The sequence below is a fragment of the Coenobita brevimanus genome, chromosome 95 (genome assembly GCF_032717465.1).
Source record: "Coenobita brevimanus isolate Jiangsu-jjx chromosome 95, ASM3271746v2, whole genome shotgun sequence".
Lineage (NCBI taxonomy): Eukaryota > Metazoa > Arthropoda > Malacostraca > Decapoda > Coenobitidae > Coenobita > Coenobita brevimanus.
This window is the reverse complement of record NC_137048.1, coordinates 33,435,317-33,456,379: the sequence shown is the minus strand read 5'-3', so window position 1 is coordinate 33,456,379 and position 21,063 is coordinate 33,435,317. Positions and strand designations below refer to the sequence as shown.

General features: G+C 39.8%; 2 protein-coding genes across 5 annotated transcripts in view; one reads left to right on the top strand and one right to left on the bottom strand.

The window, feature by feature from the left end:
- LOC145413281 (uncharacterized) overlaps nucleotides 1–8,001 on the bottom strand; it is a 114,049-nt gene extending 106,048 nt beyond the window's left edge. The window contains exons 1-3 of the mRNA XM_080283010.1: nucleotides 7,967–8,001; nucleotides 3,268–3,457; nucleotides 1,213–1,314 (exon numbers count right to left, since the gene is read on the bottom strand). Of these exons, the coding sequence (XP_080139136.1) occupies nucleotides 1,213–1,314; nucleotides 3,268–3,457; nucleotides 7,967–8,001 (327 nt within the window). The remainder of the gene's footprint in view (nucleotides 1–1,212; nucleotides 1,315–3,267; nucleotides 3,458–7,966) is intronic.
- A 1,507-nt stretch (nucleotides 8,002–9,508) lies between these two features.
- On the top strand, nucleotides 9,509–20,285 carry Spase25 (Signal peptidase complex subunit Spase25). 4 transcript variants are annotated; one of them, XM_080283025.1, is made up of 6 exons: nucleotides 9,521–9,568; nucleotides 11,254–11,409; nucleotides 16,418–16,498; nucleotides 17,120–17,253; nucleotides 18,615–18,776; nucleotides 19,663–20,285. In XM_080283025.1, the coding sequence occupies exons 2-6, from the start codon at nucleotides 11,407–11,409 to the stop codon at nucleotides 19,841–19,843; spliced, it is 561 nt and encodes a 186-aa protein (XP_080139151.1). In that variant the 5' UTR covers nucleotides 9,521–9,568; nucleotides 11,254–11,406; the 3' UTR covers nucleotides 19,844–20,285. The 4 variants fall into 4 exon arrangements, with proteins under 4 accessions (XP_080139149.1, XP_080139151.1, XP_080139153.1 ...); XM_080283026.1 differs by having other exon boundaries at nucleotides 9,551–9,568; nucleotides 11,264–11,409; XM_080283023.1 differs by lacking the exon at nucleotides 11,254–11,409 and having other exon boundaries at nucleotides 9,509–9,568.
- The last annotated feature ends 778 nt before the right edge of the window (nucleotides 20,286–21,063 follow it).

Genomic DNA, 21,063 nt, shown 5'->3' with positions numbered 1-21,063 from the left:
TAGAAAACAGTCTTCTATCAGGAGCTGGGACGAACTGGTAGGAACTTGCGAGTCAGCGGGTACACATACATACACTGGAAGAGTTCCATCAATGGTATGGCTTAAGCTTACTGTTTAGTTTCGATGATACAAGAGCTGTGAGCAGAAATTCATTTTTTTTCTCCATTTTTTCTATTAATCTTGGTGGTAGGTGGGGGCACTCACCATCCACTCACTCGATCTAGCGCTGATTTGAGTGTCTGCCCTTCCCTCTTTTCCTTCCTTCCTCTTCTGTCTTTCTTTCCTTCAATCTTTCCTCTTCCTCCTGCCTACAGGTGACTTTACAGTCCCTCTTCTTTCTATCTTTCTTCTTCCTTCTGCCTGTGGGTGGCTCTACACAGAGTGACAAGCCAAATGGTTTCTTGTACACCACGAAACCATTTACTATGCTGGGTGGTAACCATATAACCAAATTTTGGTGGCTGGTGATTTAGTGGGTAATAACGGCGCTCCAATCGGATTAACCCAGTGAAGGTTTATATCCTTCCATTAAGCACCTCACTCTAGCCTTCCCAGTGAGTTTCCTTGCCTATTGTATCCTTTCTATTAATACTAGTTTGTTTTCAGGTGTGATCAGTAAATTTTACATCCCATAAATGGGTTTTAGGGGGAGTTGGCATGGGACCCGGAACCAATCAGCCTATTTCCCATTGGATCAATGCTCCTACTTTAGCGGTTTCATGGTTTGTGGTATTTTTCACAAAACCAATTGGGCACGAAATGCAGGGCTCCACTGTATTTTATGCTTAATTTTCAACTTTTACTTGTGAGAAAGTTTTTAGGATAGAGGTTTGCAACAGATATTAAAGCAATACCCAGCTCGACGTCAAATATTGTGCTGATGGGGGGTATTGTGCAATATCCAGCATTTTACTTTAACCAGCATAGGGCTTGGCTGAATATATTATGGTATCATCAGCTGTGGAAGATACCCTTATCTCCTTAACTCCACTCACAAAAAATGCTTCTTTAGCTTATTCTTGCTAAGTCTATTTGGTTTTATTCAACTCAGGAAAGGATTCTCACACTGCAGAGGTTAATGAAGGCCGTTTCCAACATTTTCAGTTTGAACAGTCTCTCCTACACTGAAAGAACATGTTTAGTGGTCGCAAGCATGAATCGTTTAAAATTTTATCATAGTGAATGGATTAAGTATGAGGGAGCAGTACTAACCTTCGAAGGTGAGGGAGTTGTGAAAGGTGTGTATGAAGGGTCCTGTGGTTCCTGCTTCACAACTGGCATGTAGAATGGCTCTAGCTTCACTGCACCTCGACCCTGTCAGGATATGGTGCACCAGTTAGAGAAGTGATATGTTGTCTCAAAGGCCGTGACTTTAATCCCTGGCTGTGTAAGAGAACAGTTTGGTATTCTGATTTTTCACTGAAACAGACTTCACAGATCTTCCACAAACCCAAATGACATGTCATCAAAATAACCTCACTAGTAAAACCAAAGTTCTCAATGAGATGACCCTAGCATGGTGAAGTGAAGTGGTGATATGTGAAGGCTTGAGGCATACAGGATTGCTGGGCCTCAAATACTAATAAGATGCCACATAGAGTATTACACATACATTAGATTATTAGACAGACAGATATATATATTGATATACAGTATAGATAAAGTTCATAACTGCAAGTCTGTCTGTAATGCACACTTAGCGCAGATGCATCACATAACAATGGTAAAGGATCTCAACAAACTCCCAAAAGTAACAGTAGTTAATGATCCTTTTGAGTGTGCTTTATTTATTTCTTATTAAAAAAAAAAAAAAAAAAAAAAAAAATCATAAGCAGGTGATAGGAAATTTCATCACTCTTAACAGCTGTGATCTCTGGAACCAGGACCTGCAAAATGTTTCAAAGTGAAACTAGGCAAAAGTTAGTGGTACCTGGGGAGGTGCTGTTTTTTTTTGCCAATTTTAGGGCTTTGGCAGAGCCAAAGAGAGGTCAAAGGCCTCTCATGTATTAATGTCATACACAGCACATTAAACACTACATGGCAAACTAAAATGCACTCAGAGAGCACATACCTCCACTACTGCCACTGCAAGATCCGGATCCGCCCCCGAATTTAATAAATTCGTTCTTGGCCCATGGCCCACCCTTCCACAAAATTTCATTGAAATTCATTGAGAACTTCTGGAGATATCGTGTGGACAAACAAACAGACAAACATAAGTGAATGCATAACCTCCTCCAATTGTGTCAGCAAAGATAAGAACATACATCAAATGCAGTTCCTCTGATTCTGATACAAGAAGTTATCTCGGCGAATCTTATTTTAAATGCAGTAATACAGCATCACTACTGACAAAATGAAATACATGTGCAGATCACTGTGACATATATTTCTTTTAATTCTGATCATGATAAAGCTGGAGAGTCCCATGGGAAAACATGATGAAACAATACATATGGTCCTGAGAGGGTTTCTCCTGTTGCTCTCAAGAATGGTGCATTCATGTTGACGCCCTACAAAGACACACCCTTCAACCTTGTATGAAACACAGCAAGGCTGGTTTTAACCCCATCATAATAGACATACTGTAAATAAAAATAATAATAGGCACCAAAGACCTGTCTATAATTATGTGATGAATAAAGTGCTGTACAAATAAAAATACATGTTCAGTCTTGATTTATCGTTTCTACACATGCTCTACCCCCACCCCAGGCTGGAGAAAAATCACTGTCAGGGTTGAACATTGAATTTAAACCTATCATTCACTTAAGTTGGTATTTCAGAGCTTTGCTAGACTGTACAAGAAACAGTCTGTACTGACACTGTTAATCATATATATTGCAAGAAGTCAGAAATGCTCAGAACTACCTCAGGTCTATGTGTGGTGTGAAACCCATGCAATGATTTCTTTTTACTATGGGGCAGGGGAAAGAGAGTAAGCAGAAACCATGGCTCTGGACTGTATATGGTGCCCAATGGAGTGAATGGATACTCTTCACGTACCTACATACTGTAACTGGATCTGTAATACTTTAATAAAAAATATGTGATGCCATGGTTCTTCTTCAGGAATTTCCATGCTGAGGCAGATCATAGTACAACTGATGTTTTCTTTGGGCTGGGGGCTAAACAAGTGCCAAACACAGCTAACTGCTTCCAAACAGCTGCTGAAAACTGTTGAAAGAATCTTTTTTTTAATCTTATTTAATAGCTACTTTATGCAAAACACTCCTAAACCTCTCACCCCTCATCACTACCACTGACCTTTCTGCGTGGAGTGAACTTGCCCCGGGTGGGTAGTGCACCAGCTCTGAGTCTAGTGGTTTGGCCAGTGCGATCAAAGCACTGCTCTTCAAAGTGGTCTGAGCACAGCACCGCCCGGGGACCCGGTACCCAATTCCTGCGTCCAGTTACATACAACCACCGCTCTCGCAGACTAGGGTTCTTGGGGAACCTGAATCATAAAATGGTGCAGTGTATCATAATTAAAGCATTATGTGCTGAAAGTCCTCCTTTTATGCAAGTAATACGCATACCAGCACCACATACAGGAGGTCCTCATTATATGCTGTAAGCCTTTTTCCAAAATACAGGTATCACAACTTTTCACTAAAATTGGTTGCATAAATTGGAGATCAATGGCAAATCAGCCTCCACAGGTGCTGTATCAACAGAACTTTAACATTTTTCTTCTGATATACAACAGACTTTTGCTTTAATGGACCTTGATAAACCTGACATCGGATTTAACCCCTAAAGGTTGGTTCCTGTTCTGGAATGTGTGTCATGGGGACGTCAGCCCCCGTTCCAGAACATTTGGACACTCTAACATTCTCAGCCACTGCTTTAAAATAAATAATCATAAGACAATGGAACACCACTCATTTTAAAGCTACAGAGTTGTACTTTCCTAGGTATAAAGATTTTTATGATAGGTTTAATAAATCACCTATTTTTTGCAAAAAATGCCCACTCCTGACAGTAAATTTTATACACAATGCCCGACCCCAAGGGGTTAATGGACACTATGATGGCCACCGAACTTCAGTTGGCTATAACGAATAATCTCTGTCAATGAGTCGCAATACAGGTGGTTCCTACCCTTAATACTCCAACCTAGTCTCAAACTGCCCTCTCCTCATTGTGACAGCTGAATTGTAATAACAGACTACAGTTTTATTATATTGGTCATGAAAAAGTGCTATGAAAAGGATGTGAAATAGGCTGAAAAGGGAAAAATTATGGGCCAAGTTAGTGTAAAATACATATATTTTTCATTATTAGTACTGTATTAGAATTTGCTACTGTACGGTGCTCATTTATTTTCAAACATGCACTTGAAATCCCACCTAAGGATGGGGCCACTGGATAGTCTATAATGTACTATTGGCTTTACTGGATCAGGCTTCCCCCCAAATTAGTCCATATAATGTGGGAGTGCTGCACTGTAGACCTGACAGCAAAAAGAATGTTAAAGACAACATACAATGAGGAATTTCTGTACACCTTATTTTGTTACTTGCTTAACCTCTACAAGATGGGCATCGGAATGGCATGATATACACTCAGGACGGGCATAAGCGGTTGGTGGGAGGGGGGTTGGAGGGGTAAAGGATGGAGGGGTGGGGGGGATTGGGGGTGGTAGGGAATGGGAGGGTAAGGGCATGGGGATGGGGTGAGGGTGAGGGCATGGGGGTAGAGGGTGGTGGGAGTGGGAGGTGGAGGGGATGGGGTGGGGGGGATGTGACCGCATATGTGGACACCCATCTTTTGGGCCCTAGTACCCTCCGACATCATATGCAGACATCTGTCTTTTAGAGGTTCTATCTATCCACCTATCTATTGCCAGACGCCATAATCCTGTAAGGGGTGGTCATTTGACTTTGAGTTACAGTATTTGTTTTACGGGGAGGGGCACTAACCCTCCACCAACCCACTTGCTGACACGTAGGGAGCACGTATAGTCTGGTTATATGGTTACCACCCAGCGTTGTAAATGGTTTGTTGGCTTACAGGAAACCATTTGGCCTGTCACTCGATGTAAAGCCACCTGTAAAGAAAAGAAAAGCAATAAAAAGTGACAGGAAAGATGGGAGAAATAGGAAGAGAGGAGGGCAGGCAAAGAAAAAGAATGGTAAAGGCTAAGGAAGAAGTAGGCAGCACTACATCAAGTGAGTGGATGATGGTCGCCACCACCTACCACAAATATGCATATTAATTACAGTACGGTATGGTATAGAATCCCACATAAATTACTACCTTATATACTGTATTATTTTTAATTATCTTTACTAACTATAAACTTATTATTGTATTATTGTACTGTGGGATAGTTACCAACAAAATTGGGGAGAGACTCAGAAAATGGGAGGAGAGGAACCTGAGACTTTAGAAAGGGTGTGTAGATTAGTTATTCTTTCTGAGACATAGATGAAGCAGAAGGGACTTTAGAAAGAGGAAACTGAGTGTAGACATACTTTTTCTAAGATGTAGGAGAGGAATAAGGAACTTTAGAAAAGAGGAAAGGATGTAGCAGAGGAACATCGGACTGGACTTTAGAAGGGGGAATGGGTGTGTAGACCAGATATTCTATCTAAGATGAAGGGGAAGAACAAGGAACTTTAGAGAAAGGAAAGGGTGTGTTGACCAGATATTCTTTCTAAGACATTACTGTGACAGAAACCAGAGTTGTAGGCTGTCTTTCATGGATGCTGAGCAGGGGTTCTCAACCTTTTTCCCTGAGTTATCAGACCATCAACCTGTATCCCTATTAATCGGACACTCAATACAGAATATTAATAGCTATATTACACTTAACTCAATATACAATGGTGCTACAAAAGAGATAAACTAACTCAATATACAATGGTACTACAAAAGAGATTATCAAACAGTCGAAATTGTAATGACTATTTGGCGGCTACGCATTAACATCATGGTCAATTGTACTACACAAGAGTGAAACTGTACCAGTAGCTACTTTAACAAGAAAATAAACATCAGCACTAATTCAGTGTAGAATGATACTATACTATACTGCAAGGCTAATGATATTATAATTACTTCATCTGGCTAGTAAGCATTAACACAATGTTTTAAATATGTCAACCAGTACCAGTACTAAACTTCAGGTGAAGGCTGTGCCTGTTATCTGCAAACAAGTTTCTCAATTTGAGGAGCAGTATCTATACTTGAAGGTCATGCTCCACACCTCTGTGGACCTCAACTTAAGATGATTACCTTATGGAAGCTAAAAATTTGCTACTACCGTATATTGTTTTTACTCCAACTTGGATTAAACTTGCCATCTCCTCATCCTGAGTGCTAAACTATAATAACAGATTAACATTAGAATGATACTAGTCATGAAGAAGTGCTATGGAGAGGAAGTAAAGCCACAGTACAGTACTGTATTTTCTTCTGCCACTCGGCTATGGTATGTAAAATAAGCTGCAGAGGGATGAAAATCCAGGCCAAATTAGTAAAAAAGAACTATAGCAAAGGTTTGCTTAGCTAGGTTAAGCTTTTGGTCCGCATTATATTTTGTCACCCATTTCTATTTTAAACTTGTTTTGATTGGGGTTGAGGTAATGGTATCTTCTGTACCAGGAATCTTACAAACTAATGAATCTAGAGAGGATTTGTTTGAAGAAGTAGTTTATGATGTCATACATGACAGCAAAGTTTTGTTTCTGCATACACAAAAAATTTCTGGTGCCCAATTTAATCATTTTGCAGGAGGCAATGAAGTGTTTTTAACAATTTTGACTTTTACTTCTATACAAAATCACTCATTTTTTGCAACAGCTATCCCTCTAGAATCTCATCTTTACACAGGCATTCTAAATACATAAAAATATACTGGAATATTATATCATATCTTATGCAAACAACCAAACCTAATAACTTACCTGCATATTGTACACTCCTAAGTTAGCCACCTTGGGACTTGGAACTAATTCAAGTTTGTCTGCAAATATGATGCTGTGTTGCCTATTGACATTTCAAAACCAGACCAACAAAAGCTACAACTGTTTGGTACTCGTCATGTTACTATTCATTTGCAATGGTAGTATAAGACTAGATGTTTCTCAAGTGTTAATTCTACTGAACCACATATCCAAAATTCCCAAGATTTCAAGAATGTTCCAAAATAGCATGAGTTTATCCAGTCAATTTTCATTAGTTCACATCACTTGATTTTGAAACAAAGAAATATATTTTCTGGTTGACTTTAGTGTGATCTGAATGAATTTGAGTTTCATTTTTGACAATCTCACCCATTTTGGAGACGGGCCTACCCAAGGCTATCTCGAAATCAAGTGAATTCCAACAAAAAAAATGAAGGAAAAAACACTCAAATCACACTAAAACAACCAGAAAACCACATTTCTAACTTAAACTAACCTAACCTTAAAAAATGTCATCAATCCTTCATCCAGGACCCTCACAACACCAGGAAAGGGCCACTGGGGATACTGAATCCTCTGACAACAACACTTAAGGTAACGAAGGTACCCGGTATGGTAAGGTTAGGTTGGTAAGGTTAAGTTAGAAATGTGGTTTTCTGGTTGTTTTAGTGAGATGAGTGTTTTGTTCCTTCTTTTATTGTTGAAATTCACTTGTTTTGGAGACAGCTTTGGGTAGGTCTATCTCCACAATGGGTGCTTTCCAACAAAAATGATGCTCAGATTCATTCAGATCACACTAAAATCAATCAGAAAACATACCGGTAGTTTTTACTTTGAAATCAGGTGATGTGATTTACCGAAATGTTCTTAAAAAAAAAAAAAAAAAAAAAAAAAAAAAAAACAATGGCCTTGTACTGCATCAGAATGCACCCACTACAAGAGGAAGCCATCGTGCAACTGACTGAAGTAAGGGATATTTGAAACTTGAAGATGTGCAAATGGTGTCAGCAATTTGATTGGCCCGCATTTTAGCTGATTCTAATCTCTCTGACCTGAGGTCTGAGCATGCATAGTAGTCACATGACATCACGCCTCAGAGCAGTCCGTGGCAGGATGAAAGAGCTCCACATAAATTAGAAATTAAGAGGAGAGCCAAGGTAATTTAATATAGGAATTTCACATTAAATATACATTTCCAAAATCAACTTTATTATGGAACTGATTCAAAATAATATGGTCTACAACATGATTCAGTCAAATTTCCCAGATCGATTCATGTGAACTTCTGAAAATTGACCGTTTTTCCTATATATTAACATCCTACTGCAAGCCTTCTTGAACTGGAAAAAAAATGAGGCAACAACTATTTAATCTTCACCTGCTCATTGCACATCTAATAAATGGTGCTTCACCTTACATCAACAGAGAACAAGCAAGGACTCACATATGAAATGTTTTTTTAGGTCCTTCCATGCCAGTCCTGTTCTGGCAGTCTCGCGCCGCACAGGTGGGCATCTTCCTCCTCTTTCACTCTTCTTAGGGTTTCACCAAAACTTTAACTATTTTTCACTCTCCTGGACCTATAGTTGGCCTTCCCGTTACGACCAGATGCAACCCGTTCCCTCTGTCATAAGAAAACAGTCAAAAAGATTCCAAAGATTACTACCACCAATCCAACCGCCTCATTGCTTAACCCGGAGTTAGCGACAATCCTCATGTAATAGAGAATAATGTTTTTTGTTATAGACATACGTAATGGCATCGTCAGTTACATCATAAGATTTTAAAAAATAAATTATCTTATTCTCTTTCAAGTTAAAAATATCAATATGATAAATACCAGAAAGCAAACATTACTCCTGACTCCATTCCTCGCCATTTTGCTTCACCGAAACTCCCGCCACATTGCCAATCTTATTGCAACTCTTCCTAACGAAAATGTATTTACTGGTTAATGTCAGTTTTTTCAAGAACGAGTGGCAATTTACATGCAGTACACTGGTTTCTCATTACTTTAGTTGGTGATTGATTGATAAATGGTAATTTGCAATTATAATCGTATGATGAGGAATACAATATGGCCACAACGTTGGCACAGTGAAGCACGAATGGCCATGTTTATTTTCTGTCTTTATAGTCATCGTCATTTATGTCCTAAGATGATGTGATTTCCTAAATGTCGATCATGTTTAATTACGATAATGAATTTATGACAATTAGTTTATGGCATCTAGGGTTAGTTTGTTCATCAAGAGACGCGGTTACATGCACATGGCGATCTCATGCCATGCGTCATTTGTGAAACGGTGATGCTGATGACGTCCGTGCATTGGATTGGCTGAAGGAGATGACGGCCACCAATCATAAGCCTTGGAAGATGTTGTTTGAGGTTGCTCTTTACGGTTGCAATAGCATTCGGTTATAACGTTTTAATGTACAATTAACAGCTTAAAGCTTCTCGCGTCAAGTTTCAGAAGACAGTGTTGCGAAACAAATTAATCGATATAATGTAGTAATTGTCTTGGTGTCTGTATATTCAGAATAAACAAAAGCAGGAGTCGAAAAAAAAACCTGACCGAAGTTGTCACTTCAGCAACTAAAACACAGGCAGGGTGGACTGACAGGAGCTCTTGATGCCGGATAAAAATTTAACTGTAGGTATTAACTCAGTGGAAATTGGCCAGGAAACACAGAGAAAGTATCATATGGGGGTGGTGGTAATGAACTGTAAAAATTGGTTAAAAATTGTCTATAAGAAACATAAATTACATTATTGCATGTTATACATTGAGACACCCAAGCAGCATACGGTTGTAATTTTCACCAGATCTGCCAAAAGGGAACTACTCATTCCTCACCCCAAATGTTTGGACGGAATATCGTAGCCCTATGCTCAGTGTATCTGGTGGGTCAGTAAGATTGTAACGCGGTAGTAGAAAATAACGATCATCTTGTGCATCTCATTCAGAAAGATTTATCACATGGATAAAGTTTGGATAATATTTGGCAGAATCCATAATTGAAATTTAAGTATTTTAAGTCTTTTATGTTTATAGCATCATTTGCTAACATTTTGTTGCAAGTGACCCTTGGGGTTATCAGTGACCAAGAAGTAAGTAGCAGAAGCCATATTTCACCCTTTACTGACACTCTTCTTGTGTGACACATCTGTTGGAAATTAACTCCTTCTCCCCATTGAGGATGTTAACCCCTCACCTCCCCCTAAGTTGTCATAATGTATTATTTATTAATGTCCCAGCATGCTGCTTGTGAACTTATCAGTAAATTGTTCTCACATGATTTGGGCATTACAACCACATTTGCTGCCCACTTGCAGCCATGTATTAAGTCTATACAAGGGATGCGTCGAATTACTGAATCGGCACAGGAATGACCAAATGTTTACTTTTAATTCCAAATATGATACATTTTAGTCCATACAGGGGGTGTATCAAATAACTTAATCGGCACAAGAATTACCAAATGTTTACTTTTAATTGCAAAATATGATACATTTTAGCATCATCTAGCTCTATACAAACTTTATCTGAAATTAATTTTAAAAATATTTAATATGACTGCAGTAATAAATCTGGCATAAGGGCAAAAGTGTGTTGAAGTTAGCCAATACACTGCACCAAACTTATTTTGCATAAATATTGAATTAGCAGTACAAATAAGTGTATTGATAGGCCTACCCGTTACCTAATATACCGGTACTATAATCGTGTGTGTGTGTGTGTTTAGTGCAGCACAGACAAAACTGGAAAAAGGATTTCACTGAAACTTGGCAGGATGGTTGGAATTGGGTCCTAGATGGGCCAGTTTCAATTTGAAATTCAATCAGTATACATATTTGTATTGCTGACTGAATAGAGTTTTTATGCAGAATAGAATTCTGGCAAGGCTAGCTGGTGATCTAAAGGCTAGATTGTGCTAAATTTAGTGTTTTTCACATTAAAGCCAAATTTCTTATTAATAGTCAAATTAAATGCAAATTTTTTACAAGCTCAGATTCTGTTCTGTATTGAAGTACATATGAAGGTACAGTACATGGATAAGAAATTATATATTATACAATTAAATGTGCTGATTCAGTAATTCCTGTGCTTACAGTATTTGGTAACTGACTGCTAATTCGGTACCGTAATTCATCATAGTGTTTTCAGGTGGTTAGTTGATTGAATCCTTGCTGTACAGTACAGGAGTATGGTCTAAGTAGGCTATACAGCAGCTGGAATATCCTCGGTTGTGTATAGTACTGTAATTTGTTTATTTATTATGTGTGGTCGTATTTTAAAACTTTATATCCAAAGATGTAAATAATGGTTCTTGAAAGTGGATTACAGGTGATGTATTGGCGTGATCTCTGAGAAAGTTCCTACGTTGCACCCATTCTCCCAATCACCAGCTGTTGTCACTGATACAGCTGCATCTTGTGAACGATAACAACACTTTTTCTGAGCTAGATTTCTCTCACCTCATTGTAGGGATGGTAAGTCGGGCATGATCTCTATGACTGTGCATAACACTTTGGTTGTATTAGATGTGTACAGACAAGAACCAGTGCAAATGGTATTGTCATCAGATTCGGTATCTTCAGTTGTTCATTCCATCTTCATTTTCTTCCTTCATTTATCCTGTTGTACATTACTTGTTTGCACATTTTCAGTCTACTCTCCCTCTTCTACAGCATGGTTATATGCCAAGAACATATATTCAGTAGAAATTTCCTGCAGTGTTTATACAATCTTCTGTTGTATCATCTTCAGTGTTTGAGCAGTACCTACAGCAACTTGATGTACCATAGTGGAATTAAGTTTGATTGCACTCTTACCCTCACAGAATGGATTAGCCACCTAGCAGCATATTGTCCTACATAGTTACGATAGCTGTACCTGAAAATGGGGTAACGTCAGACAGTTTTGAAGGTTTTTAGGGCATAACATAGTGTAGAGTTCCATTATTAAAGCCTTGTTGGTGTCCCAGTGTTGCCAGGGCAAGTTGCATCTGAACCCATGTAAAGGAAAAAGTTTAGCAGTGCTATTAAAGATAGCAAAGCATCTGAAGTTACCCATGAGTTTGGGTAACTTTGGACAGGTCTGTGTAAATTCAGACACCTATTGACTGCCACATAAACACGAGTACACCTAATGGTTGCTAACTTCAGCCAACCCAGGTTTACTTCGGGCACTGAGGAAGTTTTTTAAAAATTGAGAAAAAAAATACACACAACAGTGGTGACTTAACACTTTTTAAAAAATGACTTTAAAAATATTCCTTTTTATAACCTGTATATTACCAGCACAATACTGAGCATTATATCACATTGTAATGAAGTATTTTTGTGATGAAAATAATCACAGATCATTCATAAACTTTTCCTAAAAAAAACAACAACAATCCCTCGCTTATCCAGACGCTTCGTAACCGGTCATGCTCTGTATATGGACATTAGGCCTTGACACTGTTAGGTCTGTACCCTGATTTATTTGTCCATAACCGGACGTAAAGGTTCTGGCATCGGCTCGGCTGGCTTACAAAGTCTAAAAAGTCTGTTGGGTGGCATGCTGGGCTCTCTGTTCACACATGAGTAATAGACCATAACACAGAAGCCAAACTAAAATGGCTGTCCAGGTCCTTACTGAATGGTGAAAGTCATCTGGCTGCCAGGAGCATTTGTAATGTACCCCCAACACGCGAGTAATACCAACTGCAACCCGCCCGTCCGTCTTCCGATTGAATGGCTAAAGTCCTCTGGCAGCCAGGATGACTGGAAATGTACCACCAGCATGCGAGTAAAATGGACCACAACTCACAAGTTGACTGAAAACCCCCATCCACCTCCTTACCGAATAGTCATAGTCCTCCGGCCAGCCTCGCTTCCCCCCCCCCCCAGCCCTCCTCCATCCCCTTCTATGCTCCCTGCCACCAGGACCCAGGCTTACCTCCTTCCCCTCCATGTTCCACAGTCCTACCCCACCATCATGCTTACTATCTTCCACTAGTGAGTTTTTAAATTTTTTGGCAATGTATTCAAATACTGTGGTCATATCAAAACTGTGAAAACACCATCCTACTTTCCTTCCCTCCTCTTCTTTCTTTCCTTCATTCTTTCCTCGTCCTTCTGCCTGCTAGTGCCTTTACATTCCCTCTTTTGTTTTTCTTTTCTTCATTCTTTCCTCTTCCTTCTGCCTGTGGGTGACTGCACTGAGTGACAGGCCAAATGGTTTCCTGTACACCAGGAAACCATTTACTATGCTGGGTGGTAACCATATAGTCAAATTTTGGCACCTGGTGGTTTAGCCGTTAAATACAGCGCTCCAATCGGTTTGAGCCAGTGAAGGTTTATATCCAGGGGGTGGTTGGGGTTTATTGCTCATGTAATGCCACTCAGGGATGAGTGAGGCTGGTCACTCTCATCTTAAATGTCAGGACCAACTTGCCTAGCCCTGGGCTCCTACGCTTCTCATGGGGCAATGTAAGATTGGATGATGGGTGGATGGATCTTAATCACCCATGTTTTTATTTTTCCATAATACAGAGCCATATTCCCATACCTTTGGCTCATTACAATTTATCCAGAAATGTCCGATGTCACCCCATTCCAGAGTTACTCCATTTTATAGTACTTTACTGTGTTTAAGTGCTCTGCTTGTCTGGCTTTAGTTCTTCTTGCAGGATATGACCTACAGTACTGTATGCATAAGGCATTTTGATGTCAGCCCTAAACCTGCAGCATGTTGTTTCTAATTAATATACAGCATAGTACAGATTATTGTCTACTGTTCATGTACATACAGTACATTGTTCTGTGGTGCTGATTAGGAGCTACATGTAGATGCACTGTGCGCACCGGGTGGAGCAGCTGCAGCATCAACCTGGGAGCCAAACCTAATATTTTCTGGCATCATGCTGTGGAAAGTACGCAGGTCCAACCATGGTGGGGTGGTGTCTGCCACAAGAGGGCACCAGTTGCTTACTTTTGGTCAATAAGTCTCCCCGGCCAGGCAGTCCAAGGTTAATCAGCGACAACATTTTTCTGCATAGTACAGTTCGGTATAGTGTGTAAAATTTGAAGATACAGTATAGACCTGTGTTAAGCAATTGAAAGCATGTTCAGATATAATAACGTAAATCCAGGAGTGTGTGGGACTTCATCATATCTGCCATAATCTGCACTTGTATGTACTTGTGCAGAAAAATAGCTGTCCACAGACTACATGTACAGCACAGTATCCTCTTTCCTTACATTACCTCCATGCCAGGGGCACCACTCAGGAAGACAGTTTTGCCATGTGAGCCTTCAGTATCTTGAGATTTCAGGGTTATCAAATGTTGTGCAGTACAGCATCCCTGCCATGCTGAACTTTACCGTTTCAGTGCTCTGTCTATCAGTCTAGAGTATAAGAGGTGGCCATTTGACTTTGAGTAAATTGTTTTATGGGAAGAGGTACTTACCCTCCACCAACCCTCTTGCTGACATATAGGGAACACGTATAGGTTGGTAATATAGTTACCACCCTGCGTTGTAAATGGTTTCCAGGCATACAGGAAACCATTGGCTTGCCAGTCAGTATAAAGCCACCTGAAAAAGACAGAAAAGTAATAAAAAGTGACAGTAAAGATGGGAAAAACAGGAAGAGGGGAGGGCAGACACAGAAAGAGAATAAAGGTGAAGGAAGAAGAAGGCAACACTACATCCAGTGAGTGGATGATGGTTGCCACCTCCTACCACCCTGTTTGTTCGTGGATTCAGTACTAGTATGTACTCCTGGATTTCTGTAATTTTGATGAATTAGGAAAGTATGGTACTATGCCCATAAACATAGCCTTCAACTAGTTTTTCATAAGAGTATCAGTATGGCACATAAGTTTGCATCTTTTAGTCATTGTCTTTGACACCTTGTTGTTCCATGGGACTACAAAGTCAGGGGATGGTCATGAGAGAACTGCCTCATGGTTACATTATCCTCACATGCCTCGTAGATATGTAAAAAGAATACAAGACAGTGTATGCATTTTACACATACAGTACTGTTCTGTGTCATATGATTCTTTTAAGAGATACTGTCTACTGGTAATAGTTTGTTTCAGATAAGGAAGGAGTGGATAGTGGATCAATTATCATCTTTCTTTCATGTGTCAAAACTGTCTGGGAAGTGTTCACTTGTGTAGAAGTTAGTACTGTATTGGTACTTGATCTTTGTTTGAAAGGAGGACTACTAGCATTACTCAACCACAGTTGTGTGATTGACATACTTCCTCAGCTTGTTGCTTGGAGCACTCTGGATGGATTGCATGTCTTTACGTCACTAACTTTTATTGTTTGATTCTTAAGTGTTTTCCCAAAACAGTCTTTTTTTGTTAGGTAGTCATGAAGGTATCTTGGACAATGGCCAATCACTTACCCTTAAATGCTCAGACTCCTTTATCCTTGCCTTGGGCCTCTATGCTTCTTTAAGGGTAATTACATCTTGTAATAGATGGGTCCACAAGAGATGTAGTGGTGTTAGAGGAAGACAGCAATATGTGAGAAGTTTTCAGTGTGTTTTAGCTGTTGATGATAAAATGGAAATTATAGTAGGATTACATGGACTTCTTTTATGTGGGAGGTATGCTGATTGTAGGTGGAGAAGCAAAGACTAATTCCATTACATTACAAGAATAAGTAGCTTCAAGGAGTGTAGGGAACTGTTGACTTTCCTGACAGTGAAGGGGCTCTCCTTTCATGCTAAGATTACTCTGTACAAAAAATTTGGCAGAGACTGGCCAATGAGAGAAAGTGAATTGGACAGAAATGAGTATATTGAGATGGATGAATATGACATGACTGAATAACAGAACTGAGAATAGTGTATTACAAGAGATATGATATGAGATATTGGAGAGTTGATGTAAAGCAGTAGAAAAGGATGGTATAGTTATGTTAAGAGGTAGAGGGGGGTGGTTGTTGAAGAGGGTTACAAGCATGAATGTGAAATTAAGAATAACCAGAAGTAGACCAAGGAGGATGTAGGATGAGGTCTTGCGTGGAGACCTCTGAGATAGAGGATTGAGGAGGGAAGTGGCTCAGGATCACAACAGTTAGATAGCTGCTGCCAAGTAAAATGAACTACACCAGCTAGTATGATCCATAGTCTCTAAGCATAATATGGAATTGACTGGTTGTCACCAGAAACTGTAGCATTACGAGTTTTTAATAACAAGATTGTAATACAAGGTAATTATCATGGAAGCATTAACCCTTTGACTACAAGAGCTCTTTAATATGGTGAATCTATTGGTTAAAAAGAAAAAAGTTTTACTGAGGGAGTTAATGGAGGTGTTTTGAAGCCTTTCACTGTGAGACATTTCACTAAAGGTGACTAGACTCATTTTTGGTAGATTAAAGGGAGGATGTCATTGTAGTGAAGGGCTGAGATGAAAGATAAATTTACATATATATGACATGCAATTTATATGCATTATCAGTTGTCTGATATAAGGTAATATCCCTGCAGACGATGGAGGATAATCCTCCCAAAGTGAACAAGTGGGATGGCAACGCTCTCAAGAATGCATTAGATGATGCTGTCAAGGATGTAAGTTGCATATATATATATATATATATATATATATATATAAAGTTGTTTTGCTCTGAAGCTGTGGATGAATTACTGCCATTTCTTCATGTGGTTGCTCATGAATCATTGTAAACTTGATTTGAAGTTAGAAATGAATTTTGCATGCTTTTTAACTTTTCATTAACGAATCAGAGGCATGTCTCACTGAAAGTTGTTTAATTTAAAAGTAAACATTTTTTGCCTCCACACTTTCTAGACTTTGAAGTGAGTATTGAATATCCATCTCTGGGTACTTACACCTCAAAGAGATTAAAGGGGGGTGGTATGGGATTGGCTGCTATAGTGACTCAATAGTGGTAGCGATAATTTTTGCTAGGCCAATTGATCCCAGCCAGTTTTGTGTCCTTTTTGTATTTAACTAACTGAAATTTAAGTGTTTTTACCTGATGGAAGTGAATTACTCCCTCAAACTGAGTAGGAATGAGTTCTTGGTTACTGGTCAAGTCTGCCTTCTAGTCTGACCACATTTAGCCATCAACTGAGCTGAAAGGGCTGAGTGTTCACTGTCAGCTTAAATCAAACACATCTGTAAAAATTCTGTTCTCTCTGCTTGTCTCTAAAACTGTTTTACCATTACAGGTGTTGTTGACTCGATTCAGTTATGTGGAGAGTCACAAGCTGCTAGATGGCCGGCTGATGATCTCTTCTGTAGCCGTGGGGTTCTCTATCTTTGCCCTCATCTGGGACTGGTTTTACCCTTTCCCACAGTCAAGGTATTTATCTCACTCTTGTTTTCAATTTCACTGTGATTATCTGTTTGTAATGGTAAACGTAGGCACATGGAGGTCTAGCAGTTACAGCACCCGATTTGGAATGAAGGTCTTCCCTAGGTTCAGCCCCCAAGAACTGACTGGAGACATTCTGATCATGAATGTCGCCAAGGAAAGTACAGTAAGTTAGTGATTTACCCATAAATATACTGGACTGTGGTGGTCTGGCCTTTAAATCCTACACCTTAAAGGTGATAAAAGGTTAGGTGTTTCTGTTAAACTTAAGGGCACAGAGGGAATGGAAAACCTATAATACATTATTAAAATAAGAAAGTGTAAGTGTGGTGGTCTTTGAATCCTACACCTTAGAGGGGGTAAAAGGAGGTTAGGTGTTACTGTTAAACCTGAGGGCACAGAAGAAATGGAAAACCTAAAATGTGTTAGTTTATTAAAAGAAAGTGTTTAAGTGGTACTCAGTGTAGTGCTGCTTTGGGTGTCTGCCTTTTCCTCTCCTCCATCCTTCCTCTTCTTTCTTTTCCATCACTTTTTCCTCTTTCTTCTGCCAGTGGGTACTTTACACTCCCTTATCTGTCTTTCATTCCTTCCTCTTCCTTCTGCCTATGGGTAACTCTACACTGAGTGACAAGTCAAGTGGTTTCCTGTACATCAGGGAACCATTTACAGTGCTGGGTGATAACCATATAACCAAATTTTGGCACCTGGTGGTTTAGTGGTTAATTACAGCACTCCAGTCTGAGTGGTTGGGGTTTATTGCTCATGTAATGCCACTCAGGGATGAGTGAGGCTGGTAACTGTCATCTTAAATGTCAGGACCAACCTGCCCAGCCCCGAGTTCCTACGCTTCTCATGGGCCGACATAGGATTGAATGGATGGTGACTCCGTATTGTTGCTGAATGCATTCTGTAATGTTCCATAAAAACTGTATTCTTGCAATTGTTCCATAATTAACCCAGAAATTGAGGGGTTACCTTAACTGGCTTATGTTGCATGGTTATACCATGTGAAGGTTTCCCACTCCAACACCACACAAAATAGTAGTGGATATTTATGATGAAGGTGACAGAAATGGCTAACACAAGTACTAAGAGATCATACTTGTGCAGAAGATTAAACATCATTTGAGGCTGCAGTTCATATATCCATAACTTTTCAGACCATCACCACTGGCAACTAAAGCTGCAGAAAGAAGGGACCGCCTTTCAGATCATTATCTTATATGAGTACCAGTAATAATTTATAATGATAAGGGACTGGCTTTCAGGTCATATTACCATATGAGTACCAGTAATACTTTATACTGTTTGTGTTAACATCTGATAATTTGTACCTCGTGTGTATACAGGAGTGTGATGCTGGTATGTGTGGTGGTGTACTTTGTGATGATGGGTGTACTGACTTGGTACACCACCTACCTGGAACGTGGAATCTTCTGCACTGCCCTCAAAAAAGACCCAGCTGGCATTGACCCTGACCATGTGTGGAACGCATCATCATCTCTCAAAAGGTGTGTTTTGTTTCAAATATCCACACTCAGTTGGACTCCTTCTGCTTAAGTACCAGTTTTTTTTTTCTCCAGATGATCATATTCTCATTAGGAGGACATCCTTGTAGTGAAGGCTGTACCATACCTCTTTAGTTCTGAATGTCTGCCCTAAGATGAATAAAATTATCTGGAGATTCTAAGAATAGAATATTGGACTGAGAGTTAAAAGACCGCACTTTGTCCTCCCCTTCTCACTTTCAGACATTTCAGTTCCTCCCCATCTCAGTTGCAGCCAAAGCATGCTCACACCTCATGATGACAACAACTGGTAACTCACTTCACCACCCCTACCGTCAAAGCCTTCTCACTCATCCTCACTCAAAGAGATCACTCATGCTCTCCTCCTCCTTAGGCATCTCACGCATATGCCCTCATTCTTGTCACTTTCACACAAATCTCACTAACCCATACCCTCTCCACTATCACACTTACACTCTCACTCTTTTAATTATCATTCTCACCCTCCATCATAGCTATATCAGTCTTACCCATATTCGTATAAATTTAAATTGGCTTACATCTCACTCACGGTTATCTGATTCATACTTGCTCACCCTTATTAAAACTGTATGTCTGATCCTGTTGATTGAATGATCTAATTACATGGAATTAAGAATCAACTAGTGGCACAATAAGTCCTCACTATATGTCAGGGATACCTTGCCATGGAATCATGAAGTAACAGTTGTTCAATTATTCAGGTGACCTACAGAAACTGCCTAGCATGCTACAGTATAAAATTGGGTGTAAATCTTGTTTCTCCTTTGTCTAAGGAGTTTTGAAACTTTGTGCTGATTCTGGTATATGAAAGGACAAACCCTGGTGATAATGGCCACTGTTTTGACAGATTTGACAACAAGTATCACCTTCGGTTGACTCAGAAGACAGGAGGGGTGGGACGACCCAAGGAAGCTCGTACAGTTTTAACTGTTGAAAATTTCTTTGATGAGACTGGCCGTTTGTTGTATCCAGCTGTGGCCAGGGAAGTCCTGCGTCTCCACTCTGACCTGGATAGCAAGAAGAACTAGAAACCAGGCCATTAGTACACTTGCTAGCTGTACGCTGCTGGCAGGACACCTCAGCCCACCACATTTGTGGCTCTGCCAAATTGTTTGCAAATTAATGTAAACTAGTGGGAAGTATCTCTTACCTAGCCTATCACAATCCTTTAAAGACTTTCATTGATTGTGGGAAGTCTTCAGACATTGAATTAATGTAACTGGTAAAAAGTTAGGTTCATGCACTGCTACATGTACTTTCTAAATCTCCCCTGAGTCAGGCATAGTCTTGGCATGCACTGAGCCCTTTGGCAATGATATGGTAAACATTATTATCCATTATTATTTTTAATAATCTGTTCAGTTGCTTATGTCAAATGTTGAGTGTTTTAATATATTATTACTTTGTTCCAGTACAATAGGTTGCATGGGTTAAGGGTTTTAAATCTGTCAGTAATAAATGTTACTTGTATGTAATGTTTTTTTCTAAACCTCATCACTCCCACACTCACTTTGTGATTCCGAAATTGTTGAAGGTGGCATCCACGCCAAATACCGGTACCTGCTGGTGCAGGCAGGGGTTCTACATCACTAACTCATAGAAATTCTTGCCTACACTGCCTGCATCCAGTGAGACTGCTTGTATAATGTTTTCAATAACGCAAAATTCATGCCTGCATCAGCATGCATTTGGTGTGGTTGCTGCCAAAAGACAGGTCAAGCAGTCTACACACCAGAATGTTTGCAACAGTCAACTGAGGACAAATGCCAAAATATAATGCAGTAGTACTCTCACTCACCAGAAACTAAGATTCAAGATTTGTAAGAAGGCTCCCTATCTTAACCATCTCTTACATCATTTGCACTCTCAAGATCTGTAGTTGTTGCTCAACCCCAGCTTGGCCCAGTAGACCCGTAAAGTGCAGGTAGGCAACTGACCCTATTGGGTTGTCCCACAGATTCCCTACACCACTGTTGTGTCAGCATCTTAAATGTAGCATGTGCTGTGCAGTGCTGCATTATGTGGGCCTACTGTATAAGCAAGGCATGTGTTGTCTGTGATTCCACCCAACCCAGATAAGCTGGGCGATGTCCTGACTGAAACCTAGCTAGATGAACTATACTTTAAAGACACCTATGGTGGGTGGATGCCATCAGAGGGGGCTCATGTGTTCTGGTTGAGATGCCGTTTGCCCTGTGCATGAAATAAGTATGTAGGAGCTATCAGCTACTAGTGCTGGCATGTCTAG

Excerpts from the sequence above, each read along its gene's own strand:
- Spase25 (XM_080283023.1), top strand. The coding sequence starts at position 9,548 with ATGCCGGATAAAAATTTAACT. Across the intron at positions 17,254-18,614 it reads TACCCTTTCCCACAGTCAAG|GAGTGTGATGCTGGTATGTG; the intron begins GTATTTATCTCA and ends GTGTGTATACAG. Across the intron at positions 18,777-19,662 it reads GCATCATCATCTCTCAAAAG|ATTTGACAACAAGTATCACC; the intron begins GTGTGTTTTGTT and ends CTGTTTTGACAG.